The following is a 26,471-nucleotide window of genomic DNA, read 5'->3' on the forward strand; positions in this document are numbered from 1 at the left end:
TCGGTAGTGGCCGCCGGTGAGCTGGTCCGACGCGTCGTCCCCGACCCAGATCTGGGCCCTTGGGCCCCATCTGGGTTATAGGCAGGCCGATTCGGTAGTGGCCGCCGGTGAGCTGGTCCGACGCGTCGCCCCCGACCCAGATCTGGGCCCTTGGGCCCCATCTGGGTTATAGGCAGGCCGGTTCGGTCCTCCGGCGCTGTCGGATGGAGATGCGCTCCTGCTCGGACGTGGAGCGCAGAACGATGGTGTGCCTGCTGCATCGCGATGGCGGGGGCTTCACGGGCCCCTCCGAGGCTTGGTCGGACCTGCGGGCCCGCGGGACTGGTGTGCTTCTGCTGCTGCGTCAGGTCGGCTACTGCCTCGATGGTGGAGGTCGGTCCCTCCCGCGTGTCTACGGTGCTGCTGCTCCTGGTTTCCAGCAAAGGTGCGTCCCTTTTTTTCAAGCATTGCATATTAGCTTCGGTGAGACGGCGTCCACGATGACAAGGCCATGGTGGCGTATGTTGGTTGATGGTGTGTGTGGTGGAGGGCTTCGAAGCGTCTGATGGCCGGGGTGAGGGTCGAGAGAAATCCGTGTCGAGGTTTGACGCCGACAATGGGGACGTCTGCGTGCGCCACCATCCCTTCCTGAAGGGCGTCAGTTTTTACCCCTACCCAACTCCCTCGGCGTATCAGGGGAAACCCCGGGACTTGTCCGGGCAGCAGCGTCGTCGCCGTCGCTTCCCCTCCTGAGTGTGTTGCTTGTTTCGCGTGGTTCGAAGCACTAGGAGCGTGGTGGGACAACTTTCACATCGCGTGTCTTCTTCGTTTTGTTGATCCGCCTTGTCGGCGTTGTTTTGTTTTCCGCGTGTGGAGGCAGCCATTGGCCACCGCCGGGATGCGTCGCGCGCTGGGGTTGCCGCGCCAGGGCCGGGAGATGAGGGCCTTGTGCCTCTCGTGGCGCTGCCTCCTAATTTGTACTGAGGCCAATAGTCGTGGTCGCGCCAGGAGCATCATCGGGCCGAGGGCTGCCGCGTGACGCAGCGGCCACGCCATCGCCTCGCATTGTGCATTGTGTGGCGCCTCCGTGTGGGCTGGGGAACCGGACCTGACCGCGGGCTGCCGCGGGAGGTTGCCTCCGCGTCGTGCGGCTTGGAGGGAGGGGCTCTCCGCGATTCCGCGCCTTGAGAGGGTGTGGTCGAGCCGTCATTTGGAGGAACAGCCTCCATCTACCTGGGGGATGCGGCCGTCGTTCCACGGCTCGGCATCGTGGACGTCATCTCCGCCATGGCTGGTGCTCGCCGGTGACTCCCCGCGGCCTCCACCCGAAAGAATCGCCTTCGCCCTCCATGTAATAAACTCGGCATCAAACATAGCGATCCTGGCGACGGGCGTAGACAAGGCAAAGGCCGTGCATTTGGCCGTGTCTGACAGCAGCGACGGTCCAGACGCCCCCGCGTCCCTGCCTGCCAAGATGGTCCAGCCAACGCACGGGAAGCCGGTGTGGTTTCTGGACAAGGCGGCAGCCTCATCACCCGAGGCGCTGCCTGACGATGCGTACGAGCAGCAGCATCGTGAGTACTAGCTAACTGAGAACAAAGCGGGGATTCCTTTGCTTTGAAAAATGGAGGTGTGTAGGTACTTAGGTGCGTGGATCATATGATGGAACAAGGTTTGCTTCGTCCGACGCCTTTAGTCCTCTTCGTGTTAGTCCGACGCATGGTTCGTTCCATGGAATCGGAAGGGCCGTCAGTTCTGGCGGACGACGGAGATGGTTTCGTGCGGCATTGATGTTTATGCGCGCGTTGTGGCCTCAGAGTTGAGAACATTAAAACCTGAATTGTGGCCAGTTTTTATGGTATTGTGAACCCCATTCTATCTAGCTAAGGTTAGATTCTTCCGCAGGCATGTTTTTCTTTGTATGCACTCCTTCCGTTCCAAATTAGTCTTCGTAGTTTTAGTTCAAATATGAACTAAAACCACGACGAGTAATTTGGAACGGAGGGAGTAGCTGGTATGGTCCTGTGCGTTGTTTGGAGCACCACCTAGAACCAGGGCTATAGATTCGTCTCGTTTTACCTGATGTGGGTTCTGTGTTTTTCTGCCGTGACATTTCTCGTGATTTCTTGTCTTTGCCAAATAGAATTTGGTTCGATGTAATTTTGGTGAATTGCTGCCCAAAAGGTTCTGATCGTTCTTCAAATAGGTGGCTGTACAATGCATTGCCATTATCCGCATTGTTTTTTGCCACTTTGCATACTTGTCCCAGGTCAGTCTGGTTGAGATAATACAGGCAAAAAACCAACATCTACATGATGATTGGTTGCGTGCATACTCTTAAACACTCTGATGCGGCTATTTTTGTAACCCGCCACTTGTTCATCGCATGCTTCCCATAAACTGTAAACCCTCGGAACTCTTCCTCGAAACACCACATACCACTTGTCCTAATATGGCAGAAGAGCAAACAATTCAAGCAGTAAGCATGCATGATCATACAACACAACAAGTTCATCCTATCACTAGTATGGTGTGATCCTACTATCAAATCCAAAAAATGGTGTCATCCTACTACCGCTAATTCGTCATCGGCATGAGGGTTACTATACTACCTCATAGAAAATATGCAGGCCAACATCAAGAGTTTATCAATCCCTTTTCAAATTCATGTTCTTTTTAAAATTCATGATTTTTTTTATAAAAATAGAATATTTTAAAATCAATTAAGAAAATAAAATTGGTGAACTTTTTTATCTTCGTGCACTTTTTCCAAATTAACAGTCATTTTCTAAATTTTGATTCTTTTTAAATTCGTAATCTTCTTGCAAACTTTCACCAAATTCATGATTTTTTTCTCTAATTTGTGATCTTTTTTCAAATTCATGAACTTTTTAAAATTCGTGACTTCTCTAAACCTACATCAAGCAATGAACTTTTTAAAATTCATTTTATGGGGGATTGATAAACTCTAGATGTTGGCCTGTATATTTTTTATGAGGTAGTATAATAACCCTCATGGCGATGACCAATTAGCGGTAGTAGGATAACGCCATCTTTTGGATTTGATGGTAGGATGACACTATAATAGTGGTAGGATGAACTTGTTGTGTTGTATGATCATGCATGCTTACTTATATTTCATGTCTAGTGTGCTCCATTGCTTGATGCTTGAATTGTTTGCTCTTTTGCCATATTAGAACAAGTGGTATGTGGTGTTCCGAGGGAGAGTTCTGAGGGTGAGTTCGGAGGGTTTACAATTTACGGGAAGTATGCGATGGACAAGTGGCAGGCTACAAAAATATCTGCTTCAAAATATTTAAGAGTATGCAGGCAACCAATCAACATGCAGATGTTGGTTTTTTGTCTGTATTATCTCAACCAGGCTGACATGGGACAAGTATGCAAAGTGGCAAAAAACGGTGCGGATAATGGCAATGCACATGCTTGTACAGCCACCTATTTCAAGAATGAAATTTCAGAACCTTTCCTTTTGGGCAGCAATTCAGCAAAATTACGTCGAACCAAATTCCATCTCGCAAACACAAGAAATCACGAGAAATATGACGGCAGAAAATCACTGAACCCACATCAGGTAAAACCAGACGAATCTATAGCTCTGGGTTCCAGGCAGCGCTTCAAATAACACAGGATCAGCCACACACAAGAAAAAACACGCCTGCAAACGAATCCAATCTTAGCTAGATAGAATGGAGTTCCCAATACCATAAAAACTGGCCACAATTCAGGTCTTAATGTTCTCAACTCTGAGGCCACAACGCCCGCATAAACATCAACGCCGCACAAAACCATCTCCGTCGTCTGCCGAAACTGACGGCGCTTCCGATTTCCCGCAACAAACCATCCGTCGGACTAACACGAAGAGGACTAAAGGCGTCGAACGAAGCAAACCTTGTTCCATCATATGATCCACCCACCTAACTACTTACACGCCTTAATTTTTCACAGCAAAGGAATCTCCACTCTGTTCTCTCTAAGCTAGTACTCACAGATGCTGCTGCTGGTAGGCATCGTCAGACAGCGCCTCGAGTGATGAGGCGGCCGCCTTGTCCAGAAACCACACCAGCTTCCCGTCCGTTGGCTGGACCATCCCGGCAGGCAGCGGGGCGGCGGCGTCTAGGCCGTCGCTGCTGTCAGACACGGCTGAATGCACCGCGTTTGCCTTGTCGACGCCCGTCGCGAGGATCGCGATGTTTGACGCCGAGTTTATCACAGGGAGGGTGAAGGTGATTCTCTCGGGTGGAGGCTGCGGGGAGTCCGTGATGTAGGTGACCCAGTCGTCCTTCAGCTCGAGGGCTTGGTGGTTAGGGAACAATGAGGCCACATGTCCGTCGGAGCCCATGCTGAGGAGGATGAGATCAAACTTGGGGCAGTCGTTGCTCTCTGAGACTCCTATAGTGCGGATCTTGACCAGCTGCCTGATGACAAATTCGTAGTCCGTTGCTGCGTCCTCCACCGTGGCGCCGTCATTTATGGAGTAGACATGGCCACTCAGAATAGGTACCTAGAAAAATTTTAGATACAACAGATGGTTAACTTGGTGCAAACAAATGAATTCAGTATCACGGCGGAACACCATATTCTTGTACTACTAAATAATGTCTGCATCTTTTTTGCTTGTTGGTGCAAGATAATAAACCAAATAAAGTGAAATCATGGAATCTATGTAACATAAAATGGCAAGGGCACTGGTATGCAGGGGAAAATACACATGATCAAAGACTTTGCACAAGAACTGATTTCACCTGTCTCATGGGAAAAAAAAAGATGCAGACTTTGCCTTAAACTCCTTCAACTACATAAATCATGTGGTTGGTGCAACTTAAGACAGGTGTGCCAGAGGCAATCATCATGTTCCAATCAAGAGTACTCATTTGGATAAGCTCTTAGTCTGACAATAAAGACTGGAGATGACCCTGAGAGAAGATAGGGTGTGGTTGGTGGTGGGGGTTGCAAGAGTAGTTGGAAGTTGGAACTACTGAAGTAGCTGTTAGGAAGTCTTAATCTGGTTCCCATGGTTGCCAAATGATACCGAACAATCTGAACATAGCAGACTACCAGGAAATGGTATAGCAAAATGGCCTACCTGACTCACAAGCTACCAGAACAACCACCAGTATCTAATATGCAGAATCTACAGAAGGGTGATATTCTTAACTTACATAATAATAATATTGCATATTTGTGTCTTTCACCATGTTAAAATACCAGTATGAAAGCACAACGAACAGTATTCGGGCAAGTAAAATGTACTACTCCCTCCGTTCCTAAATATTTGTCTTTCTAGAGATTTCAACAAGTGACTACATACGAAGTAAAATGAGTGAATATACATTCTAAAATATGTCTACATACATCCGTATCTTGTAGTCCATTTGAATGTCTAGAAAGACAAATATTTAGGAACGGAGGGAGTATATGCCAAATGAGAAAAAGACATGAGACTGCAATACAACTCTGAGCCAAGGCATGTTATAACTCTAAACCTGGTCTTTCTTTGAACTTTTTTTTATTGTAATAGAGAACATGAAATATTTGATTATTAATATATTATTGTAGCCCATCGGTTGGTCCTTACTACTGAATTCTTCTGGCCAACACTTACACTTTTGACTACTGAAATTAACTCTCAAAAGTCCAACAACTTGGACATTTATCAAGAACCAAATACTCAGAACATTCGGCGAACAATAATAGTACGAAGTCACAGGTCCATCGTACAATCAATTGGATTGACAGGCAGGATAATCTACTAACAGTGGACACCAATAATAATACTCCATTACACATGGCACTTGATTTGAGATTTCTACAGTGTAACAATTTCAAATATACCCACTTCAGCTCTTTTCCCTCATAGCTGATACGCAAATTGTAATCTAACACCATATGCAGTACAGAAAAGGAAAAGGAAAAGGAAAACCCTGAATGACCCATCTGGGAACTGCTATTGGCTATTTGACTTGATATACTGAAGAAAAGTACTATGCATGATGGATCTCATGCAAGGTATAAATAGCATCTCATAAGCACAATGTAAAATGAAACTCAGGCAACAAATACCCAGAAACTAATATATGCTCTAGGTTATACAGCAAAATTTCTCCTAAAGTCCACATACCTTTGATAGAAATTCTTCTTTTGTTAACTTATAGTTACTGTCTGCATGGTTCTTTGCTACAGCACGTTCGTCAGACCAGAAAATGTACCATTTAGACCAATCCAGGGTCTTGTTGTATGGCACTTCACAAAGTTTCCTTTTCATAAATTAAAAACAAGATATTTCAGATGCAATAATGCAAACTGTATTGAAAATTCTTGCACAGAAACATATATAGCATATTAGCTAACAAAGAATAGCAAAATTCATTACCTCAAAAAACTGACAAGGGGCCCTCCAGATAGGGCAATAGCGAAGTATCCCCTTTCTTTAACAGAGATTTCTGAAACTTGGGAGATATACTCAGCTAGATCTGTTACTATCTCATCTGAACTCTCAAAAATCCTTATTTCACTGTTTAGTTTTGGCTCATATGAGGCAGCCATTTCCCTCTCCATTGTTTGCTTCAGCCTAGAACTCTACCGAGTTATTACCACACCAAATAATCCTGCACAAAAAGCACCAATATATTATCAACAAGGAGGTCCAGCAGAAGTGATCCAACTCGTGCACAGAACATCAGAATTTAAGAAAGCTGCAACATAGTTACATAATCTAGCTTTCAGCAAGGCACCAAAATCTTGAAAAGCAAAATAAAATCTATCCTGCAAAATATCATGTACAGAACATCAGAACTTAAGAAAACTTCAAAGTTCAATCATGGAAACAGTTCTTAAGTTCCTAATAGTTTCATGTTGAAAAAGAGAGATAATCTCTAATAGCTTCAGCCAGAAAGATGCCAAAACGGTGAACAGAGGCATGTGATCAATCCTATACAATATCATCACCTAATCCCATACACCCTGTTATCCTATATAGTGCATATCACCATCATAGCAGCGCTTTCCTTATTAACTGGGATGTCACAATTGACAATTGGCAGTGAAAGATAACCTCCATCAACCAATATTAAAACATGCATCAGCAAGGCTATTTTGTCACTTTTATGTTAACTGACTATACAATTAGAAATATCATGCATAACCTCAAATGTGTAAAATAAACCTGCGGTAGAATATTACAACATGGGGCCACCTTCTAGAACACAGAAGAGTGACAATCGAGGAAACTGGAAAAGCAAGTAGATAACATGTTCATTTTTTTAATATGGCATCCTTCTACAAGCTATGTTTGGACTTTCAGATAGCATAACAGGACAAATTGCCAACTTGCAGGGGAAATGGTTAGAGAACTACTACTGTGTTTGTAGAGCTTGACCAGAAGGAAATAGTTTTAAAGAAAAGAGTTTGCACACAACATCAAAACACCTAAAAAAAATGAACATAAACGCCTTTCACGTCAACCTGAGGAAGCATAGATTTGCTGTATAATATGATGTGACAGCAAATCTAATTCAATTTGCTAATATACATGAGATGATAGATCTACCATTGATCTAAATCATTCTACTAATCTACTTTGGCATTCCCTGTAAATTTTGGAACAGCTGGAACTCACTGTCAACCCACGGTTGGCAGAGTAAAACAGAGCACTGCACATGAACATGTCGCCAAAACGACAGATCCGAAATTCAGATGCAAATGATCTCTTGTGAACTAATACACGTGGCCCTAGGTTCCCAAACCAATTAAGATAAAATGACATAAATCCAAAGCATCGTAGTATAGGCGTAATCACCAAAACTGAACCTCCAACGATATTACTCTGAAATAAGAAAAGGCATAGCAGCATGAGTAATCTCAGCTTTACACACAAGAGTATCACACAATTAGTAACACTGGTCTAGAGAAGTAGAGAGCATAAATACTGGAGTACCTCCGTCCCGAATTATAAGATGTTTTGGATATTTCAATATGGACTACCAACAGACTAAAATGAGTGAACAAACACACTGAAACGCGTCTATATACATCCAATTCAAAAAAAAAAAAGTTAGAACAGCTTATAGTTTCAAACGAGGAAGCAGGTCATTAAAAGATAATACGCTGGCTTCTACTGGTGCTAACTGCTAAGCTTAACTCAACTCTGTAAACAGCATTGGGGAAGAAAAACTAGCAAGGGAAAGTGCAGCTGCAAGGTTTAGCGGACACCATTTGAGCCGAGACGAGTTGAAAGATTCCAAAGCATTGTTGCTGTGGAGTCGCAACAAAAGCGCACCAGTGAAAGAAAAGAGAAGAAAAAGGCAGGAACGCCGCAGTGAAACCCGCTCTAGATGCCAGGCTGAAAAAGGCGCCGCTTCCTTTGGCCCGTTCCGCCCTTATCCCGCTGGGAAAAGGAAAACCGGAGGAACTCGGATGACGCCACACCATTGCCCGTCAGATGGAAGAAAGCAGCAAGATCAAGAACTGACCCTCCACCCGTAATTCAGCAGTTCGTCTCCAAATCGAGCTTCCGGTTCCACGGCTGCACCGCACCCCGTCTAAAACCCCGCTGCGGCGGAACGAGCCAATCGGCCGTCATTCCTCCGCGCGGCGACGTTCTAAGGGCTGCTCGAGAATTTCGAGCCACGATCCGTTCGAGAAGAGCAGGGAGAATTGCGGTCCATGGCCGCTAGCTGCCTGGCGCTGCTCCGGGCCATCTCCGCCGAAAATCAAGAACCAGCCCAACACCCAGGTGAAGAAGGAGGAGGAAAAGGAGCCCTAGCGCCCGGATCCAAAGGACTCACCAGCGCTGCGCATTTGCTTCCCCCTCCTCCTGCTGCTGCTGCTCTCTTCTTGTCCTCCCACCCAAAGCCGCAGGGAAACAGAGGAGGGGTATAAAAGGAGAGGGCGGGGCGAGCCTACTGTACGCACATACGCATGGAGCAGACGAAGAAGATGGCCTCTTTTTTCTTTCTTTCTTTCTCGGCGCATATAAAATCATTACTCCCTCCGTATCCGTAAAGAAATACAAGAGCGTTTAAATCACTGAAATATCAGAGGAGAAAAAGGGGTCGACGACGTCTGCGTCAGAGAGAGGGGAGAGGGATATAAACCTTTGCTTTGATCTGAATTCTCTGCGGTCGTGCTTCCTTCCCCTCCGGCGTCTCCCACTCTCCCTCCCTCCTCGCTCTTCTTTCCTTTCCTTCTGCTCCTCCGCTCTGCTCTGCTCTGTGGCGTCTCCGCTCTACGAGTGGCTTTATCACACTCTCCTGTTTGTTGGCATGGATGCTTCCATTAAATTTCAGTTGGGTCCATCTGTCGAGCCGCAGGGCACGTGCGGCTGCCCTCATCCTTATCTCCCCGCCTCGCTTGTCGTCTACCTCGGCGCGCTGATTACCGCTCGCGCTCACGCTTCCGCCCAAAACCCATTTACTTTCTCTCTAAGCAGCGTGCACTCCATCCATCCTTTTCTAAATATAAGTCTTTTTAAAGATTTTAATATGAATCACATGCCGATGTATGTAGACGTAGTTTGGAGTGTAGGTTCACTCATTTTGTTCATATGTACCTTCGTCCAAAACCCATTACTTCCTCTAAACGTGTACTCCATCCACCCGTTTCTGAATATAAGTTTTTTAGAGATTTTTTAATATAAACCACATGCGGATATGTATGTAGACGTAGCTTTATAGTGTAGGTTCACTCATTTTGTACGTAAGGACTTTATTTAGAAACGGAGCGAGTATTTCCAAAACACGACGTTATTACAAAGAGCCGTAGACAGCTCTACTGCGTCACGAGGACTAGAGCCGAGCCAAGTGAAAGGGCATCACGACACCCGATGCTGAACGTCACCGAGGAGCTGGTTTTGCAAATCGATGTGCCATGGACATAGTTTTTTTTTAAGTAGTAACGTTGTGATTGTGTGCACATTATCCTGTTTCTTTTTGTCTAGCTTTTTATGTGTTCCATTTCATTTTTTGGGTCAAGTATCTGCAGTATTTTTTATTTTTTTTGCAGTTGCCATATTGTTGATGCAAGTTGAAGGGAACTTGCTGTCCCGCTCATCTTTTTGGGGAAAACGATGCAGCCCCTGTCTACATCCCCAACTGATTAAGGAGGATGCTTGGTTAAACGGGCTCCTTGAATTAGACATCCATTTGCTCCGTGCATGTTCGTTTGAGTCACCGCGCACAGAAAAATCGGTCCAACGCACCGACCCAAATTAACGCGCGTCTGGTTTTTGTCTGCCTGCCGACCCATTTCTGGCCCAAATTTAGGCCTCATTTGCGTCAGTGCAGACACAAAGCAGAGGCGGGCGACGCGCGGCTACTCCTCCCCCTGGCCCAGCAGTCGGTGTCACATTGGCCATTCTCTTCCACCCCTATCGACAGCAAGCCCTTGCTGCTCCACCCCGTCGCCGTCGCCGCCTAGTTCCGACGTCCCTGCCAACAGTCCACGCCCACACACCTCCCCCGCACCCCACCACCTCCCACGTCACCGCCGTGACTGCCTCGTTGCTGGGCCACCGCAGCTTCCCACCCCCACCTCGACATCGCCGCAAGCACGAAGTTGCCTCCCGCGGCCCCGACCAGCTCCTTCATCTGATGCCGCCGTGCTCGCCTGACACCGCCACGCTCGTCGGACGCCGCCGGGCCAGCTACCTGGTCCAGGGGAGGCGTGCATCTCTTCGCCGACCAGCTTCTTCGACGACGCCGACAAGTTGTTCGATAGTTTGCCCCCAAGGTACAAATGGACTCCGCCGACGAGTTCTTTTTCCATAATTTTCTCTACGACTCCGACGATTTCTCATACGGTGATGAGGAGATTGTTGGGAAACGTAGCATGCAATTTCAAAAATTTCCTACGCTCATGCAAGATCTATCTAGGAGATGCATAGCAACGAGAGGGGGAGAGTGTGTCCACGTACCCTCGTAGACCGAAAGGGAAGCGTTTGACAACGCGGTTGATGTAGTCGAACTTCTTCTCGTTCCGATCGATCAAGCACCGAACGTACGGCACCTCCGAGTTCTGCACACATTCAGCTCGATGACGTCCCTCGAACTCTTGATCCAGCAAAGTGTCGAGGGAGAGTTTCGTCAGCACGACGGCGTGGTGACGGTGATGGTGAAGTGATCCGCGCAGGGCTTCGCCTAAGCACTATGACAATATGGCCGGAGGCGTAAACTGTGGAGGGGGCACCGCACGCCGCTAATAGATGTTTGTGTGTTCTCTAGGCGCCCCCTCCCCACATATATATAGGTTGGAGGAGGGAAGAGGCAGCCGGGGGGCGCCCAAGTAAGCCGAGTCCTACTTGGGCTCCCACCCCAATTGGGGCCCCCTTCCTTGTTTTGGCACTAGGAGAAGGAAGGAGGAGGTGCCCCCCTTTCCCTTTCTCCCTTGAGAAGGGGAAGGAAAGAGGGGCTATCCCTCCTTCCTTGCCTTCCCTAGGGCTGGCCGGCCTGGTGGAGGGGTGCACCAGCCCCCTCTGGGCTGGTTTGTCCCTCCGTAGGCCCATTAAGCCCCTATAGCTTGTCGGGGGTTGCCTGGAACCCCTTCCGGTGACCCAATTTGTATCCGGTACCCCAGGAACACTTCCAGTGTCCAAAAACTATCGTCCTATATATGAATCTTTACCTCTCAACCATTTTGAGACTCCTCGTCATGTCTGTGATCTCATCCGGGATTCCGAACAACATTCAGTCACCAAATCACATAACTCATATAATACAAAATCGTCATCGAACGTTAAGCGTGCAGACCCTATGGGTTCGAGAACTATGTAGACATGACCGAGACTCCTCTTTGGTCAATAACCAATAGCGGAACCTGGATGCTCATATTGGCTCCCACATATTCTATGAAGATCTTTATCGGTCGAACATTATGACAACATACGTTATTCCATTTGTCATCGGTCTGTTACTTGCCCGAGATTCGTTCATCGGTATCTCCTTGCCTAGTTCAATCTCGTTACCGGCAAGTCTCTTTACTCGTTCCGTAATGCATCATCCCGCAACTAACTCATTAGTCACATTGCTTGCAAGGCTTATTATGATGTGCACTACTGAGAGGGCCCAAAGATACCTCTCCGATACTTGGAGTGATAAATCATAATCCCGATCTATGCCAACCCAACAAAAACCTTTGGAGATACCTGTAGAGCATATTTATAATCACCCAGTTACGTTGTGATGTTTAATTGCACATAAGGCATTCCTCGGTGTCCGGGAGTTGCATAATCTCATAGTCAGAGGAATATGTATTTAACATGAAGAAAGCAGTAGCAATAAAACTGAACAATCATTATACTAAGCTAACGGATGGGTCTTGTCCATCACATAATTCTCCTAATGATGTGATCTCGTTCATCAAATGACAACACATATCCATGGCTAGGAAACTTAACCATTTTTGATCAACAAGCTAGTCTAGTAGAGGCATACTAGGGACATGGTGTTTTGTCTATGTATTCACACATGTATCAAGTTTCCGGTTAATACAATTCTAGCATGAATAATAAACATTTATCATGATAACAACTTTATTATTGCCTCTAGCGCATATTTCCTTCAGTCTCCCACTTGGACTTGAGTCAATAATTTAGTTCACATCGCCATGTGATTACACATTAATAGTTCACATCGTCATGTGATTAACACCCATAGTTCACATCGCCATGTGATCGACACCCAAAGGGTTTACTAGAGTCAATAATCTAGTTCACATCGCCATGCGATTAACACCCAAGAGTACTAAGGTGTGACCATGTTTTGCTTTTGAGAGAAGTTTAGTCAACGTGTCTGCCACATTCAGATCCGTATGTATTTTGCAAATTTCTATGTCTACAATGCTCTGCATGGAGCTACTCTAGCTAATTGCTCCCACTTTCAATATGTATCCAGATTGAGACTCAGAGTCATCCGGATCAGTGTCAAAGCTTGCATCAACGTAACTCTTTACGACGAAGTCTTTATCACCTCCATAACCGAGAAATATTTCCTTACTCCTCTTAGGTAACTAAGGATAACTTTGACCGATGTCCAGTGATCCACTCCTGGATCACTATCGTACCCCCTTGCCAAACTCATGGCAAGGTACACAATAGGTCTGGTACACAACATAGTATACTTTATGGAACCTATGGCTGAGGCATAGGGAATGACTTTCATTCTCTTTCTATTTTCTGCAGTGGTCGGGCATTGAGTCTGACTCAACTTCACACCTTCTAATACAGGCAAGAACCCTTTCTTTGACTGGTCCATTTTGAACTTATTCAAAACTTTATCAAGGTATATGCTTTGTGAAAGTCCAATTAAGCGTCTTGATCTATCTCTATAGATCTTGATGCCCAATATATAAGTAGCTTCACCGAGGTCTTTCATTGAAAAATATTTATTCAAGTATCTTTTTATGCTATCCAGAAATTCTATATCATTTCCAATCAACAATATGTCATTCACATATAATATTAGAAATGCTACAGAGCTCCTACTCATTTTCTTGTAAATACAGGCTTCTCCGAAAGTCTGTATAAAACCATATGCTTTCATCACCACATCAAAGAATATATTCCAACTCCGAGATGCTTGCACCAGTCCATAGATGGATTGCTGGAGCTTGCACATTTTGTTAACACCTTTAGGATCAACAAAACCTTCTGGTTGCGTCATATACAACTCTCCTTTAAGAAATTCATTAAGGAATGCAGTTTTGACGTCCATTTGCCAGATTTCATAAGATGCGACAATTGCTGACATGATTCGGACAGACTTAAGCATCGCTACGAGTGAGAAAATCTAATCGTAGTCAACACCTTGAACTTGTTGAAAAACTTTTGAGACAATGAGCTTTGTAGATAGTAACACTACCATTAGAGTCCGTCTTCCTCTTGAAGGTCCATTTATTCTCTCTGGGTCACCGATCATCGACAAATCCATCAAAGTCCACACTTTGTTCTCATACATGGATCCTATCTCAGATTTCATGGCCTCAGCCATTTATAGGAATATGGGCTCATCATAGCTTCTTCATAGTTTGTTGGTTCGTTATGGTCAAGTAACATGACTTCCAGAACAGGATTGCCGTACCACTCTGGTGCGGATCGTGCTCTGGTTGACCTACGAGGTTCTGTAGCAACTTGACCTGAAGTTTCATGATCATTATCATTAGTTTCCTCTCCAGTTGGTGTAGGCATCATGGGAACGGATTTCTTGGACGAGCTACTTTCCAAATTGAGAGAAGGTACAATTACCTCATCAAGTTCTACTTTCCTCCCACTCACTTCTTTCGAGAGAAACTCCTTCTCTAGAAAGGTTCCATTCTTGTCAACAAAGATCTTGCCTTCGGATCTGTGGTAGAAGGTGTACCCAATTGTTTCCTTAGGGTATCCTATGAAGATGCACTTCTCCGATTTGGGTTCGAGCTTATTAGTCTGAAGCCTTTTGACATAAGCATCGCATCCCCAAACTTTAAGAAACGACAACTTAGGTTTATTGCCAAACCACAGTTCATATGGTGTTGTCTCATCAGATTTTGACGGTGCCCTGTTTAACGTGAATGCAGTTGTCTCTAATGCATAACCCCAAAACAATAGTGGTAAATCAGTAAGAGACATCATAGATCGCACCATATCTAATAAAGTGCGGTTACGACATTCAGACACACCATTACGCTGTGGTGTTACAGGTGGCGTGAGTTGTGAAACTATCCCACATTGTTTTAAATGCAGGCCAAACTCATAACTCAAATATTCACCTCCGCGATCAGATCGTAGAAAATTTATTTTCTTGTTTACGATGATTCTCCACTTCACTCTGAAATTCTTTGAACTTTTCAAATGTTTAAGACTTGTGTTTCATCAAGTAGATATACCCATATCTGCTCAAATCATCTGTAAAGTCAGAAAATAACGATACCCGCCGCGAGCCTCAACACTCATCGGACCGCATAAATTGGTATGTATTATTTCCAATAAGTCAATGCCTCGCTCCATTGTTCCGGAGAATGGAGTCTTAGTCATCTTGCCCATAAGGCATGGTTCGCAAGCATCAAATGATTCGTAATCAAGTGATTCCAAGTCCATCTGCATGGAGCTTCTTCATGCGTTTTACACCAATATGACCTAAACGGCAGTGCCACAAATATGTTGCACTATCATTATCAACTTTGTATATTTTGGTATCAATATTATGAATATGTGCATCACTACGATCGAGATTCAATAAACCATTTACATTGGGTGTATGACCATAGATGGTTTTATTCATGTAAATAGAACAACAATTATTCTCTGTCTTAAATGAATAACCGTATTGAAATAAACATGATCCAATCATATTCATGCTCAACACAAACACCAAATAACATTTATTTAGGTTCAACACTAATCCCGAAGGTAGAGGGAGTGTGCGATGGTGATCTTATCAACCTTGGAATCACTTCCAACACACATCGTCACCTCGCCCTTAACTAGTCTCTGTTTGTTCTGTAACTCCTGTTTCGAGTTACTAATCTTAGCAACTGAACTAGTATCAAATACACTAGTAAGGCACACAATAATCTGTATATCAAATGTACCTTTGTTCACTTTGCCATCCTTCTTATCCGCCAAATGTTTGGGGCAGTTCCACTTCTGTAGCGACTAGACCTCAGACAGTCCGATCTCTGTGCATCAGTGTCATCCCTGGATCGGTAATGCTAACACACACAGTACTTGAAGGATTTATAACAGAGTGGCAATCACACACTTATTACATCGAATGTCTCAAAAGAGAACTTATTACAATAAATATGGCTTAAGGCCATCTAAATATGATAACAGCGGAAGGCTTGGAAGATAAAGTGAGTCCATCAACTCCAATGGCATCACTGAGTGAAAGATCACGACCTAAGGCACCTTACCCGTCGTCTGAAAAGTCTGCAACATGAACGTTGCAGCCCGGAAACAGGTCAGCACATGGAATATGCTGGCAATGTAACACATAGAGAGTAATGAATAGAATAAGGCTATCACTACATGCATATATGGCTGGTGGAATAGCTCTATGGTTACAGTTTTGCATAAAGCCTATTTTTCCCTACAACAATGGAATACATTTTATTTAACTACCATGGTGGTTGTTAAACATTGAGAAGGTTCACCCAACTCAATCCCAATTAAGCATCATCATTAAACCCAACAAATTAAATTAAGTGACATGATGAGATTCACATGATAATCCAAGTACTAGATACTCAAAACATCCATAACCGGGGACACGGCTAACCATGATTAGTTTAAACACTCTGCAGAGGTTTGTGCACTTTTCCCCACAAGACTCGATCTCCTCCGTTGGATTCTCGCACCACATGTTGTTTGAGAGATGATACGTCTCCAACGTATCTACTTTTCCAAACACTTTTGCCCTTGTTTTGGACTCTAACTTGCATGATTTGAATGAAATTAACCCGGACTGACGCTGTTTTCAGCAGAACTGCCATGATGTTGTTTTATGTGTAGAAAACAAAAGTTCTCAGAATGTCTTGAAAATCCACGGAGATAAGTTTTGGAAAATATAAAAAATACTGGCGAAAGAATCAAGACCAGGGGGCCCACACCCTGTCCACGAGGGTGGGGGGCGCGCCCTCCCCCTGGGCACGCCCCCCTGCCTCGTGGGCCCCCTGACGCTCCACCGACCTCAACTCCAACTCCATATATTCCGTTTCACGGAGAAAAAAATCAGAGAGAAAAGTTTCATCGTGTTTTACGACTAGGAGCCGCCGCCAAGCCCTAATCTCTCTCGGGAGGGCTGATCTGGAGTCCGTTCGTGGCTCAGGAGAGGGGGATTCGTCGCAGTCGTCATCATCAACCATCCTCCATCACCAATTTCATGATGCTCACCGCCGTGCGTGAGTAATTCCATCGTAGGCTTGCTGGACGGTGATGGGTTTGATGAGATTTACCATGTAATCAAGTTAGTTTTTTAGGGTTTGGTCCCTAGTATCCACTATGTTCTGAGATTGATGTTGCTATGACTTTGCTATGCTTAATGCTTGTCACTAGGGCCCGAGTGCCATGATTTCAGATCTGAACCTATTATGTTTTCATGAATATATGTGTGTTCTTGATCCTATCTTGCAAGTCTATAGTCACCTATTATGTGTTATGATCCGACAACCCCGAAGTGACAATAATCGGGATACTTCTCGACGATGTCCGTAGTTTGAGGAGTTCATGTATTAACTATGTGCTAATGCCTTAGTTTCCGCTAGGACCCCGCTGCCACGGGAGGGTAGGACAAAAGATGTCATGCAAGTTCTTTTCCATAAGCACGTATGACTATATTCGGAATACATGCCTACATTACATTGATGAATTGGAGCTAGTTCTATGTCACCCTATGTTATAGCTATTACACGAGGAATCGCATCCGACATAATTATCCATCACTGATCCAATGCCTACGAGCTTTTCACATATTGTGCTTCGCTTATTTAGTTTTCCGGTACTACTGTTACAACTACTACAAAACTATTATCTTTACTTTTGCCACTATTAGCTTTACTATCATACCACTTTGCTACTAAATACTTTGCTGCAGATACTAAGTTATCCAGGTGTGGTTGAATTGACAACTCAACTGCTAATACTTAAGAATATTCTTTGGCTCCCCTTGTGTCGAATCAATAAATTTGGGTTGAATATTCTACCCTCGAAAGCTGTTGCGATCCCCTACACTTGTGGGTTATCAAGACTAATTTCTGGCGCCGTTGCCGAGGAGCATAGCTCTATTCTTTGAGTTACTTGGGATTTATATCTGTTGATCACTATGAGGAACTTGAAAGACGAAAGAACCAAGATTTTTCCCTCAACTACGAGGGGAGGTAAGGAACCGCCATCTAGATCTGCACTAGATTCTCCTTCTGTTTTGAGTAAGCTTGCGACACCTAAACCTGCTACTGCTATGAATTCTGATATGTCGCATGTTATTGATGATGCCACTTCTGCTATGCATGATACTTATGATGAAACTACTTCTGTGCGTGATACTACTTTTCCATTAGGTGAATTTCTTGATGAACAACTTGCTAAGGTTAGAGAGAATGAAATTATTGAAGATGCTATTATTGATGATAGTGATAATGAAAGTTCTCCCCCGGATTATGAATTACCTGTTGTTCCTGAGGGTTATGTTATGGATGAGGAAGCTGCTAGAGCTATCTTTGCTCGCAAAGATAGATATGATCTTAAAAAGTTATTAGCTAAATGGAAGCAGCAATCTCTTAATGCTAGAATGAAACCTGACCCTGCTTTTGCTACTTCACCTATCTGTGTTACTGATAAGGATTATGAATTCTCAGTTGATCCTGAAATAATTACTTTAGTTGAATCTGATCATTTTTATGGCCTTGAATCTGAAACTGTTGTGGCACATCTTACCAAGTTGAATGATATAGCCACCCTGTTTACTAATGATGAGAAGTCTCACTATTATTATATCCTTAAGATATTTCCGTTCTCATTAAAGGGTGATGCTAAGACTTGGTTTAATTCTCTTGCTCCTGGTTGTGTGCGTAATCCCCAGGATATGATTTATTACTTCTCTGCTAAGTATTTCCTTGCCCATAAGAAACAAGCTGCCTTGCGGGAAATATATAATTTTGTGCAAATCAAAGAAGAGAGTCTCCCACAAGCTTGGAGGAGGCTTCTCCGATTACTTAATGCTTTGCCTGATCATCCTCTTAAGAAAAATGAAATACTTGCTATCTTTTATAATGGACTAACCGATGCTTCCAAGGACTACTTGGATAGTTGTGCTGGTTGTGTTTTCAGGGAAAGAACAGTCGACGAAGCTGAATTACTATTGAATAATATGTTGACTAATGAAAATAAGTGGACTCTTCCTGAGCCAATTCCTGAGGTAATTCCTGAACCAATTGAGCTGACTCCTGAGCCTATTCCTAAACAGACTCCGAAGAAGAGAGGTGTTCTATTTCTCAGTCCTGAAGATATGCAAGAGGCAAAGAAATCAATGAAAGAAAAAGGTATAAAAGCTGAAGATGTTAAGAATTTACCACCTATTGAAGAAATACATGGTCTTAATATACCGCCTGTTGATGAACCACATTGTCTTGATAACCCGACATAGATAGTAAAGGTAAATTCTCTCTATAGATATGATAAAGTTGAAATTCCCTCTACTAAATTTCATAGCCCATGCTTAGATGAATTTGATGAATTTATGGCTAGACAAGAAAATTTTAATGCTTATGTTGGTAGAGAATTAAAGAATAATGCTTTCGAGATAGGACGCTTGAGTGGTTATATGGCTAGAGTTAAAGGTGAACTTAAACTCATTGGCAAATATGCTTTTATGGTTGCTACTCAAGATGAGCAAGTACTTAAAACTCAAAATGATTTGCTTGATGAATTAAATAATAAAAATGACTTTGCTGTTAGAGTGGCTACTAGAACTGGTAGAATGACTCAGGAACCTTTGTATCCTGAAGGCCACCCTAAGAGAATCGGGCAGGATTCTCAAAGAAATAATTTAGAGGCTCCTAGTTCTTCCAAAAAGAAGAATAAGAAAAACGATAGGACTTTGCATGCTTCTAGTGAACCTGTTGTAGACACACCTGAGAATCCCAATGGTATTTCTATTTCTGATGCTGAAACTCAATCAGGTGATGAACATGAACCTAGTGATAATGTTAATGATAATGATCATGTTGATGCTCAACCTAGCAAAAATAATGAAGTAGAAATTGAACCTGCTATTGATCTTGATAACCCACAATCAAAGAATCAACGTTATGATAAGAGAGACTTTGTTGCTAGGAAGCATGGTAAAGAAAGAGAACCATGGGTTCAGAAAACCATGCCCTTTCCCCCTAAACCATCCAAGACAAAGGATTATGAGGATTTTGAGCGCTTTGCTGAAATGATTAGACCTATCTTCTTACGTATGCATTTAACTGATATGCTTAAATTAAATCCCTATGCTAAGTATATGAAGGATATCATTACAAATAAAAGAAAGATACCGGAAGCTGAAATTTCCACCATGCTTGCTAATTACACTTTTAAGGGTGGAATACCAAAGAAACTTGAAGATCCCCGGGTACCAACTATACCATGCTCCATTAAAATAAATTATGTTAAAACTGCTTTATGTGATCTTGGAGCCGGTGTTAGTGTTATGGCTCTCTCTTTATATCGTAGACTTGACTTGAATAAGTTGACTCCTATTGAAATATCTTTGCAAATGGCTGATAAATCAACTGCTATACCTGTCGGTATTTGTGAGGATGTGCCTGTTGTGGTTGCAAACATCACTATCTTAACAGACTTTGTTATTCTTCATATTCCCGAGGATGATAGTATGTAGGTTATCCTTGGTAGACCCTTTTTATATACTACATGGGCTATTATTGATTGCAACAAAGGCAATGTCACTTTTCATGTTAATGGTAATGAGCATACGATATACTTTCCGGGGAAACAATCTCAAGTTCATAGCATCAATTCTATTGGAAAAGTTCCAACTATCATTATTGGAGGTTTTGAATTTCCTCTTCCTACTATCAAGAAAAAGTATTATATTCTTATTGTTGGGGATGTTCATATCCCCGTTGAGGTAACTTAGTGTTATTCAAGATTTCTCCGGTTCAGTGTTATTCAGAATGAGTTTGTTAACAAGACTTGATCAACCTTGTTAGTGGATTCATTTTGATGATCATGAGATGGATGAAACTAGAAGGCACAACCTTCTGTACCCTCTTTTTACTTTCTGTTATTTAGAATAAATAAAGCAAAAATAGTATTATCCGTCTGTTTTCTGAATTATCCGTGCAATAAAAAATATCCCGAAAATAAAAGTGCTCCAAATGCCCTGCAAATTTAGTATGATTTTTTATGGATTATTTGAGGATTTTAGGCACTGAAAACACTGCAGAGGGGGCAAGCACCTGGCCACGAGGGTGGAGGGCGCGCCCACACCCCCTGGGCGCGCCCCCTGTCTCGTGGGCCCATGGTGGTCCCCCTCCACTTATTCCTGCACCCACACATTCCATCTTCTTCCCAAAAAAATCCTCATCCAGCTCAAGCACGAGTTCTAGCTCATTTTGCTGCGATTTTCAATCTCATTGCTCAAAGCTCCATTCACAAAACTGCTTTGGGAGATTGTTACTTGGTATGTGACTCCTCCATTGGTCCAATTGGTTTTTGTTCTAGTGCTTTATTCATTGCAAATTTTTGCTGCATAGGTGACCATGTTCTTGAGCTTGCATGTTAAATTTATGAGGTCCCAAGTAATTCTAATGCATGATATAGGCTCTAGGCACTTGTATGAGTAGTTGCTACCAAGCTTGTTTAGTTTTATCCACTTTTATTTTGAAGTTAATAAAATATCAGAATTTTTTTAGAAAAAGAAATATGTCTAGGAGAATGTATCAAGGTGGTTCCTCAATAAAGAAAGGACCCAGGCTTGCTATGCGTAAGCAAGACGATGAACTACCGAGGGACGCAGAAGTGCGAGCTTGTGAGTGGCCATCAGACGATTTTATGGTCAAGGCAGGCTTTAAGGAGGAATTTGACACATATGTGCGCAATGCCGATCTTGAGGACTTCTTACAAGATAAGTGTCCTCAGTACTATCTATTGACTGATTCATTTGTGAGAAGGTTTAAATATAAATGTTCATGTAATTCTCAGAGTGTCCTGTTTGATATTTATGATAGATCTTATACCATGGACTTAGAGGATTTGACGACTGCTTGCAAACTTCCGTAGTGGGGCAATGTTAATGATCCCCACAAATCTGAATTTAGAGACTTTCTTGCTAGTATTACTATGGGAGAATCTAGGGATATAGCACAAGCTACCATAGGGAGCATTCACTTTCCTGCTATAGATTATTTTTCTCTCTTTATTGGTAGATGCATTAATGGTAAAGATGAAGCTTGTCATATGCGTGTCCCGGATCTTTGTGTCCTCAAGAGTGCCGTGTTAGGTTATACATTATAACTTGGGGCAATAGTTGCACGTAGGTTGCATAATAATGGTAGGGCTGGAAATTTATTTGGAGGAATTTATGCAACCCGCATGGCTAATTGTCTTGGTATAGCCCCACGAGAGGGGGATATGGTGTTGCCTCCTGCTTATTTAGATTATGACGCTATGGTCAAACATCATTTTCTTAGGAGGAATGAATAATTCCTCCAGTATCGACTAATCTTTGACAGACATAGCTCTGTCCATGTTACTCTTTCTGCTCCTTTCCTTTTTGATTACCAGGCAAAAGGAAGATATGTTGTTACCAGGGAGGAAGCAGCTGCACACGAGGGGAGAGCGGAGGCGGCTCACCAACATGCCGCAGCTCAGGAGGCATTTGCTGCTGCAGCTCAGTACGACCCCAGTTACAACTACGGATATCAGCCAGGCTACCCTTGGCCTTAGACCAACTTAGGCAAAAGCCTAAGCTTGGGGGAGTACGTATTTCTCACCGACTTTACATTCATGTTCACACACTATTCTAGTCATCGGTGCTCATACTCTTTCATTGTATTATCCATGCTAGTTTAATTTTCTTTTTCTAGCTTTCTTCTTGTGTGTTTGATAAACCTTAAGAAAAACAAAAAAAATTAGTTAGTTTAATTTCCATGCTTGTAGTAGATTTAAAATGAAAACCCAAAAAGATTTCTCGTTCTTCTTCTTACTTGTTGGGAGCTTTCCTGTGTAAATAGTTTTATTTTCTTTTCCTTCCCTTGGGGGTCGAGAGTAGAAGACCATATTGAAATTGTTTAGTGGCTCTGATATGCATGATTGTTTACTTAACTCAGATCCCACATTACTTTGTCTTCTCTCTTGAGTTGAATGCTTGCAGATTCCAGCTTAGTTCAATGCACGTGCACTATTATTATTATACACATCGTTCGGTCGTGCAAGTGAAAGGCAATAATGAAGATATATGATGGATTGATTGAGATGAGAGAAGCTGGTATGAGCTCGATCTCTCTTGTTTTTGTAAATATGATGAGTTCATCGTTCCTGATTTAGCTTATTATGAAGTAAACATATTTGCAATGACATTTAGAGATTATAGTTGCTTGTGAGTTATAATGGTTTGCCTTGCGTGCCAACATGCTATTAAAATGATTGTAATGTGGTATGATGGGTTGGTATCCTCCTTTGAATGAATTGAGTGACTTGACTTGGCACATGTTCACGCATGTAGTTGAAACAAATCAACATAGCCTTCATGATATTTATGTTCATGGTAGATTATATCCTACTCATGCTTGTACTCGGTGTGAATTAATTTTAATGCATGTTCATGACTGTTGTCGCTCTCTCAGTTGGTTGCTTTCAAGTCTTTTGCTAGCCTTCACCTGTACTAAGCGGGAATACTGCTTGTGCATCAAAACTCCTTAAACCCCAAAGTTATTCCATATGAGTCCACCATACCTTCCTATATGCGGTATCTACCTGCTGTTCCAAGTAAATTTGTATGTGCCAAACTCCAAATCTTCAAATGAAATTCTGTTCTGTATGCTCGAGCAACTCATGTTTTAACTAGGGCTGCCTATATCTTCCATGCTAGGTGGGTTATTCTCAAGAGGAGTGGACTCCATTCCTCATTCACGAGAAAGGGCCAGTAACCGGGATGCCCAGTCCCATGATCCAAAAAGATCAAAGCAAATCAAAATAATTAAACAAAACTCCCCCAGGGCTATTGTTAGTTGGAGGCACTCGTTGTTTCTAGCAAGCCATGGATTGATGCTTGTTGGTGGTGGGGGAGTATAAACTTCTACCATTTTGTTTGGGAACTGCCTATAATGCATGTAGTATGGAAGATATCGCCATCTCATAGTTGTTGAGTTGACAGTGAAAGTATGCCGCCAAAATGTTATTCATCTCTATTTTAAAATCGGGCTCTGGCACCTCTGCAGATCCCTGCTTCCCTCTGCGAAGGGCCTATCTATTTACTTTTATGTTGAGTCATCACCTTCTTATTAAAAAGCACCCGCTAGAAAGCACACTGTCATTTGCATTCATTATTATTGATTTATATTGAGTATGACTTGACTGGATCTCTTTTACCATGAATTACAATGTTTAGTCAGTCTTTGATCTTTAAAGGTGCTCTGCATTTATGTTTTGCGATCTCAGAAAGGGCTAGCGAGATACCATTTTGTTATATCATGTTATGATTGTTTTGAGAAAGTGTTGTCATCCGACTTTTATTATTATGGCTCGCTAGATGATTATGCCATTGCACTACTAGGGAAAACCTTATACACAGAAATGTAGCAACATCGCGGGTCAAAAAACTGCGCTAGTGCTATATAGCAGTAGCGAGCAAATAAAAACCGCGCTACAGACACAAACTTAGCAGTAGCGCTTGTGGTAAAGAAAGCGCTACTACTAATATTCCCATTGGCACAATGCTAGGCTACGCATAGCAGTAGCGATCTTCTAAGAAACGCGCTACTGCTAGAGCACAGTTAGCAGCGCGTTTCTGGGAAGAGCGCTACTACTAACGAAAATAAAATAAGATGAAAAACAAATAGAAATTTAAATGAAAATGAAAGAAATAGAAAAAGGAGAAAGAGAAAAATAAAATGTAAAGCAAAATAAACGAAAAAGCGAAAAATCGGAGGAAGGCATAGCAGCAGCGTTTGTTTGTAAGAGGCGCTATAGCTAACCTAGCTGCAGCGCGTGTCCTAGACCCCCGCTATAGAAACAGAATAGGAAATTAAAAAAAGGAAGAAATTTACATAGCTATAGCAGCAGCGCGTTTTGAAGAAAGCGCTATAGCTATCTTAGCTATAGCGCGTTTTGCGAAACGCGCTACCGCTAAGTTTGACTTAGCCAAAAAACCGTTTCCCCCCGGCCACCACTTCCCCCAAATCGTCCCTCAAACCCACCCCGTGCGCGCGCCGCCGTCTCCCCGATTCCTCGCCCCACTTCGCCACCGCCGCCGACGCCACCAGAGCCGTGCGCCGTCGACGACACCGGAGCCGCCCCCAACGCCACGGAGCCGCGCGGCCTCGTCAACGCCATCGGAGCCGCTGTCGACGCCACCTTCCTCGCCGTCACCGAAGACGCCCCTGCCTCCCTCGCCGTCACCGGAGACGCCCGTGCCTCCCTCGCCACCACTGCCTCCATCGCCACCACCGGAGCCATATCATCTGTAAGCCCCCACCCCTCCTCTCTCTCTCATGCATAGGTTAGCCAGTTTAATTAGGTTAATTATCTAGGTTAGGGCAAAAATTTAGTTAGGGCATTGACAGAGAAGTAGTTAGGTTAACTAGTTTAATTAGGTTAATTATCTAGGTTAGTGCAAAAACTTAGTTAGGGCTTTGACAGAGAACTAGTTAGGTTAACTAGTTTAATTAGGTTAATTATCCATGTTAATTAGTGCAAAAATTTATTTTAGGCTTTGACAGAGAACTAGCTGCGTTAACTAGTTTAATTAGGGTTAATTATCTAGGTAAGCTAGATTAACTAACTAGGTTAAATAGGTAGGTTAATTAGGTTCGTTGGATTAACAAGCTAGGTTAAGTAGATTGGCAAAGGTTTTTGATTTTTGAAAAGACCACTATTTTTCAAGGAAAAGAATTTAGGCAAATTTTATTTTTCATTGAAGTGGTCATGTTATATCTTTTCATTGAAGTTGTTCGATTGTGCCCAAATGGCTTTGTTGTTTCCAGGGAATGATGCTGAGTGGCCTATGTTTTGCTGGAATGTTGATTCATTTCTGTTCCGGCAAATTTCAGGTTCTCGATTTGTCCACTTTTTAGCAAAGGTCATGCCGAAATTTCCCGTGAATTTCGGCATGACTTGTGCTACAAACTAGGACATATCGAGTGCCCGGGATTTGCCGCACCAGGAAGGAGTCAACATTCCTGCAAAACAATAGTCCTTTTTATGTCATTATTCATTTTATTAGGTCTAGAATTAATTGACTAGATTTAATCATAGGAAACATGGCTAGCAACGATGAAGGACAGGGTTCTGGTGATTGCGACGACGCCTACCGGGCGGCAGACGAATTTTTTAGCTTTACCAACAATCAACAGATGTTGTTGCTGGGCCCACCGGTGGCATCGGGGACTGAGACCGACACGCAGACTGGTGCTGAGACCGACACGCAGATCGGTGCTGAGACTGACACCGGCGCTGAGATTCAGACCGGCATCGAGACCGGCGCTGAGATCGGTGCTGCCTCGGGGAGCGGAGCCGGTGTAGAACCGAAAGCAAAGAGGCAACGGGTTCCTAACAAACTCAGGACTACTAGACTGGTGGTCACGGAGGTGGACGACGGCAATTTTGAGCCAAAGGCGCCCGAGGAAGCGCGTGCGTGCTACGGCAATCAAATAGGCTGCATCAATTGATATGAGTAATTGTGAGACCTAAGTGTTATTGTGAGTATGGTTAGTTCATAATATTTGTTGAAACCTGAATGCTGGCTTTACATGTTTACAACAACAAGAGCAAAAAGAGTTTG

The 26,471-nt window shown here is 43.4% G+C and overlaps 1 protein-coding gene across 3 annotated transcripts; it reads right to left on the minus strand.

Annotated features, from left to right (window-relative positions):
* Nucleotides 1-3,656: 3,656 nt before the first annotated feature.
* Nucleotides 3,657-9,224, minus strand: LOC119363040 (probable 6-phosphogluconolactonase 2). Of its 3 annotated transcripts, none has more exons than XM_037628342.1 (4): nt 9,093-9,224; nt 6,371-6,605; nt 6,119-6,254; nt 3,657-4,501 (listed from the first exon to the last, which is right to left on the minus strand). In XM_037628342.1, exons 2-4 carry the CDS (start codon nt 6,553-6,555, stop codon nt 3,983-3,985), a joined length of 840 nt encoding a protein of 279 aa, XP_037484239.1. In that variant the 5' UTR covers nt 6,556-6,605; nt 9,093-9,224; the 3' UTR covers nt 3,657-3,982. The 3 variants fall into 3 exon arrangements, with proteins under 3 accessions (XP_037484239.1, XP_037484240.1, XP_037484241.1); XM_037628343.1 differs by lacking the exon at nt 9,093-9,224 and adding an exon at nt 8,784-8,903; XM_037628344.1 differs by lacking the exon at nt 9,093-9,224 and adding an exon at nt 6,708-6,860.
* Between the last annotated feature and the right edge of the window lie 17,247 nt (nt 9,225-26,471).

The sequence above is a fragment of the Triticum dicoccoides genome, chromosome 2B (assembly GCF_002162155.2).
Source record: "Triticum dicoccoides isolate Atlit2015 ecotype Zavitan chromosome 2B, WEW_v2.0, whole genome shotgun sequence".
In the NCBI taxonomy this organism is placed as follows: domain Eukaryota; kingdom Viridiplantae; phylum Streptophyta; class Magnoliopsida; order Poales; family Poaceae; genus Triticum; species Triticum dicoccoides.

Excerpts from the sequence above, each read along its gene's own strand:
- LOC119363040 (XM_037628342.1), bottom strand. The coding sequence starts at position 6,555 with ATGGAGAGGGAAATGGCTGCCTCATATGAGCCAAAACTAAACAGTGAA. Across the intron at positions 6,255-6,370 it reads CCCCTTGTCAGTTTTTTGAG|GAAACTTTGTGAAGTGCCAT; the intron begins GTAATGAATTTT and ends ATTTATGAAAAG. Across the intron at positions 4,502-6,118 it reads AAGAAGAATTTCTATCAAAG|GTACCTATTCTGAGTGGCCA; the intron begins GTATGTGGACTT and ends AAATTTTTCTAG.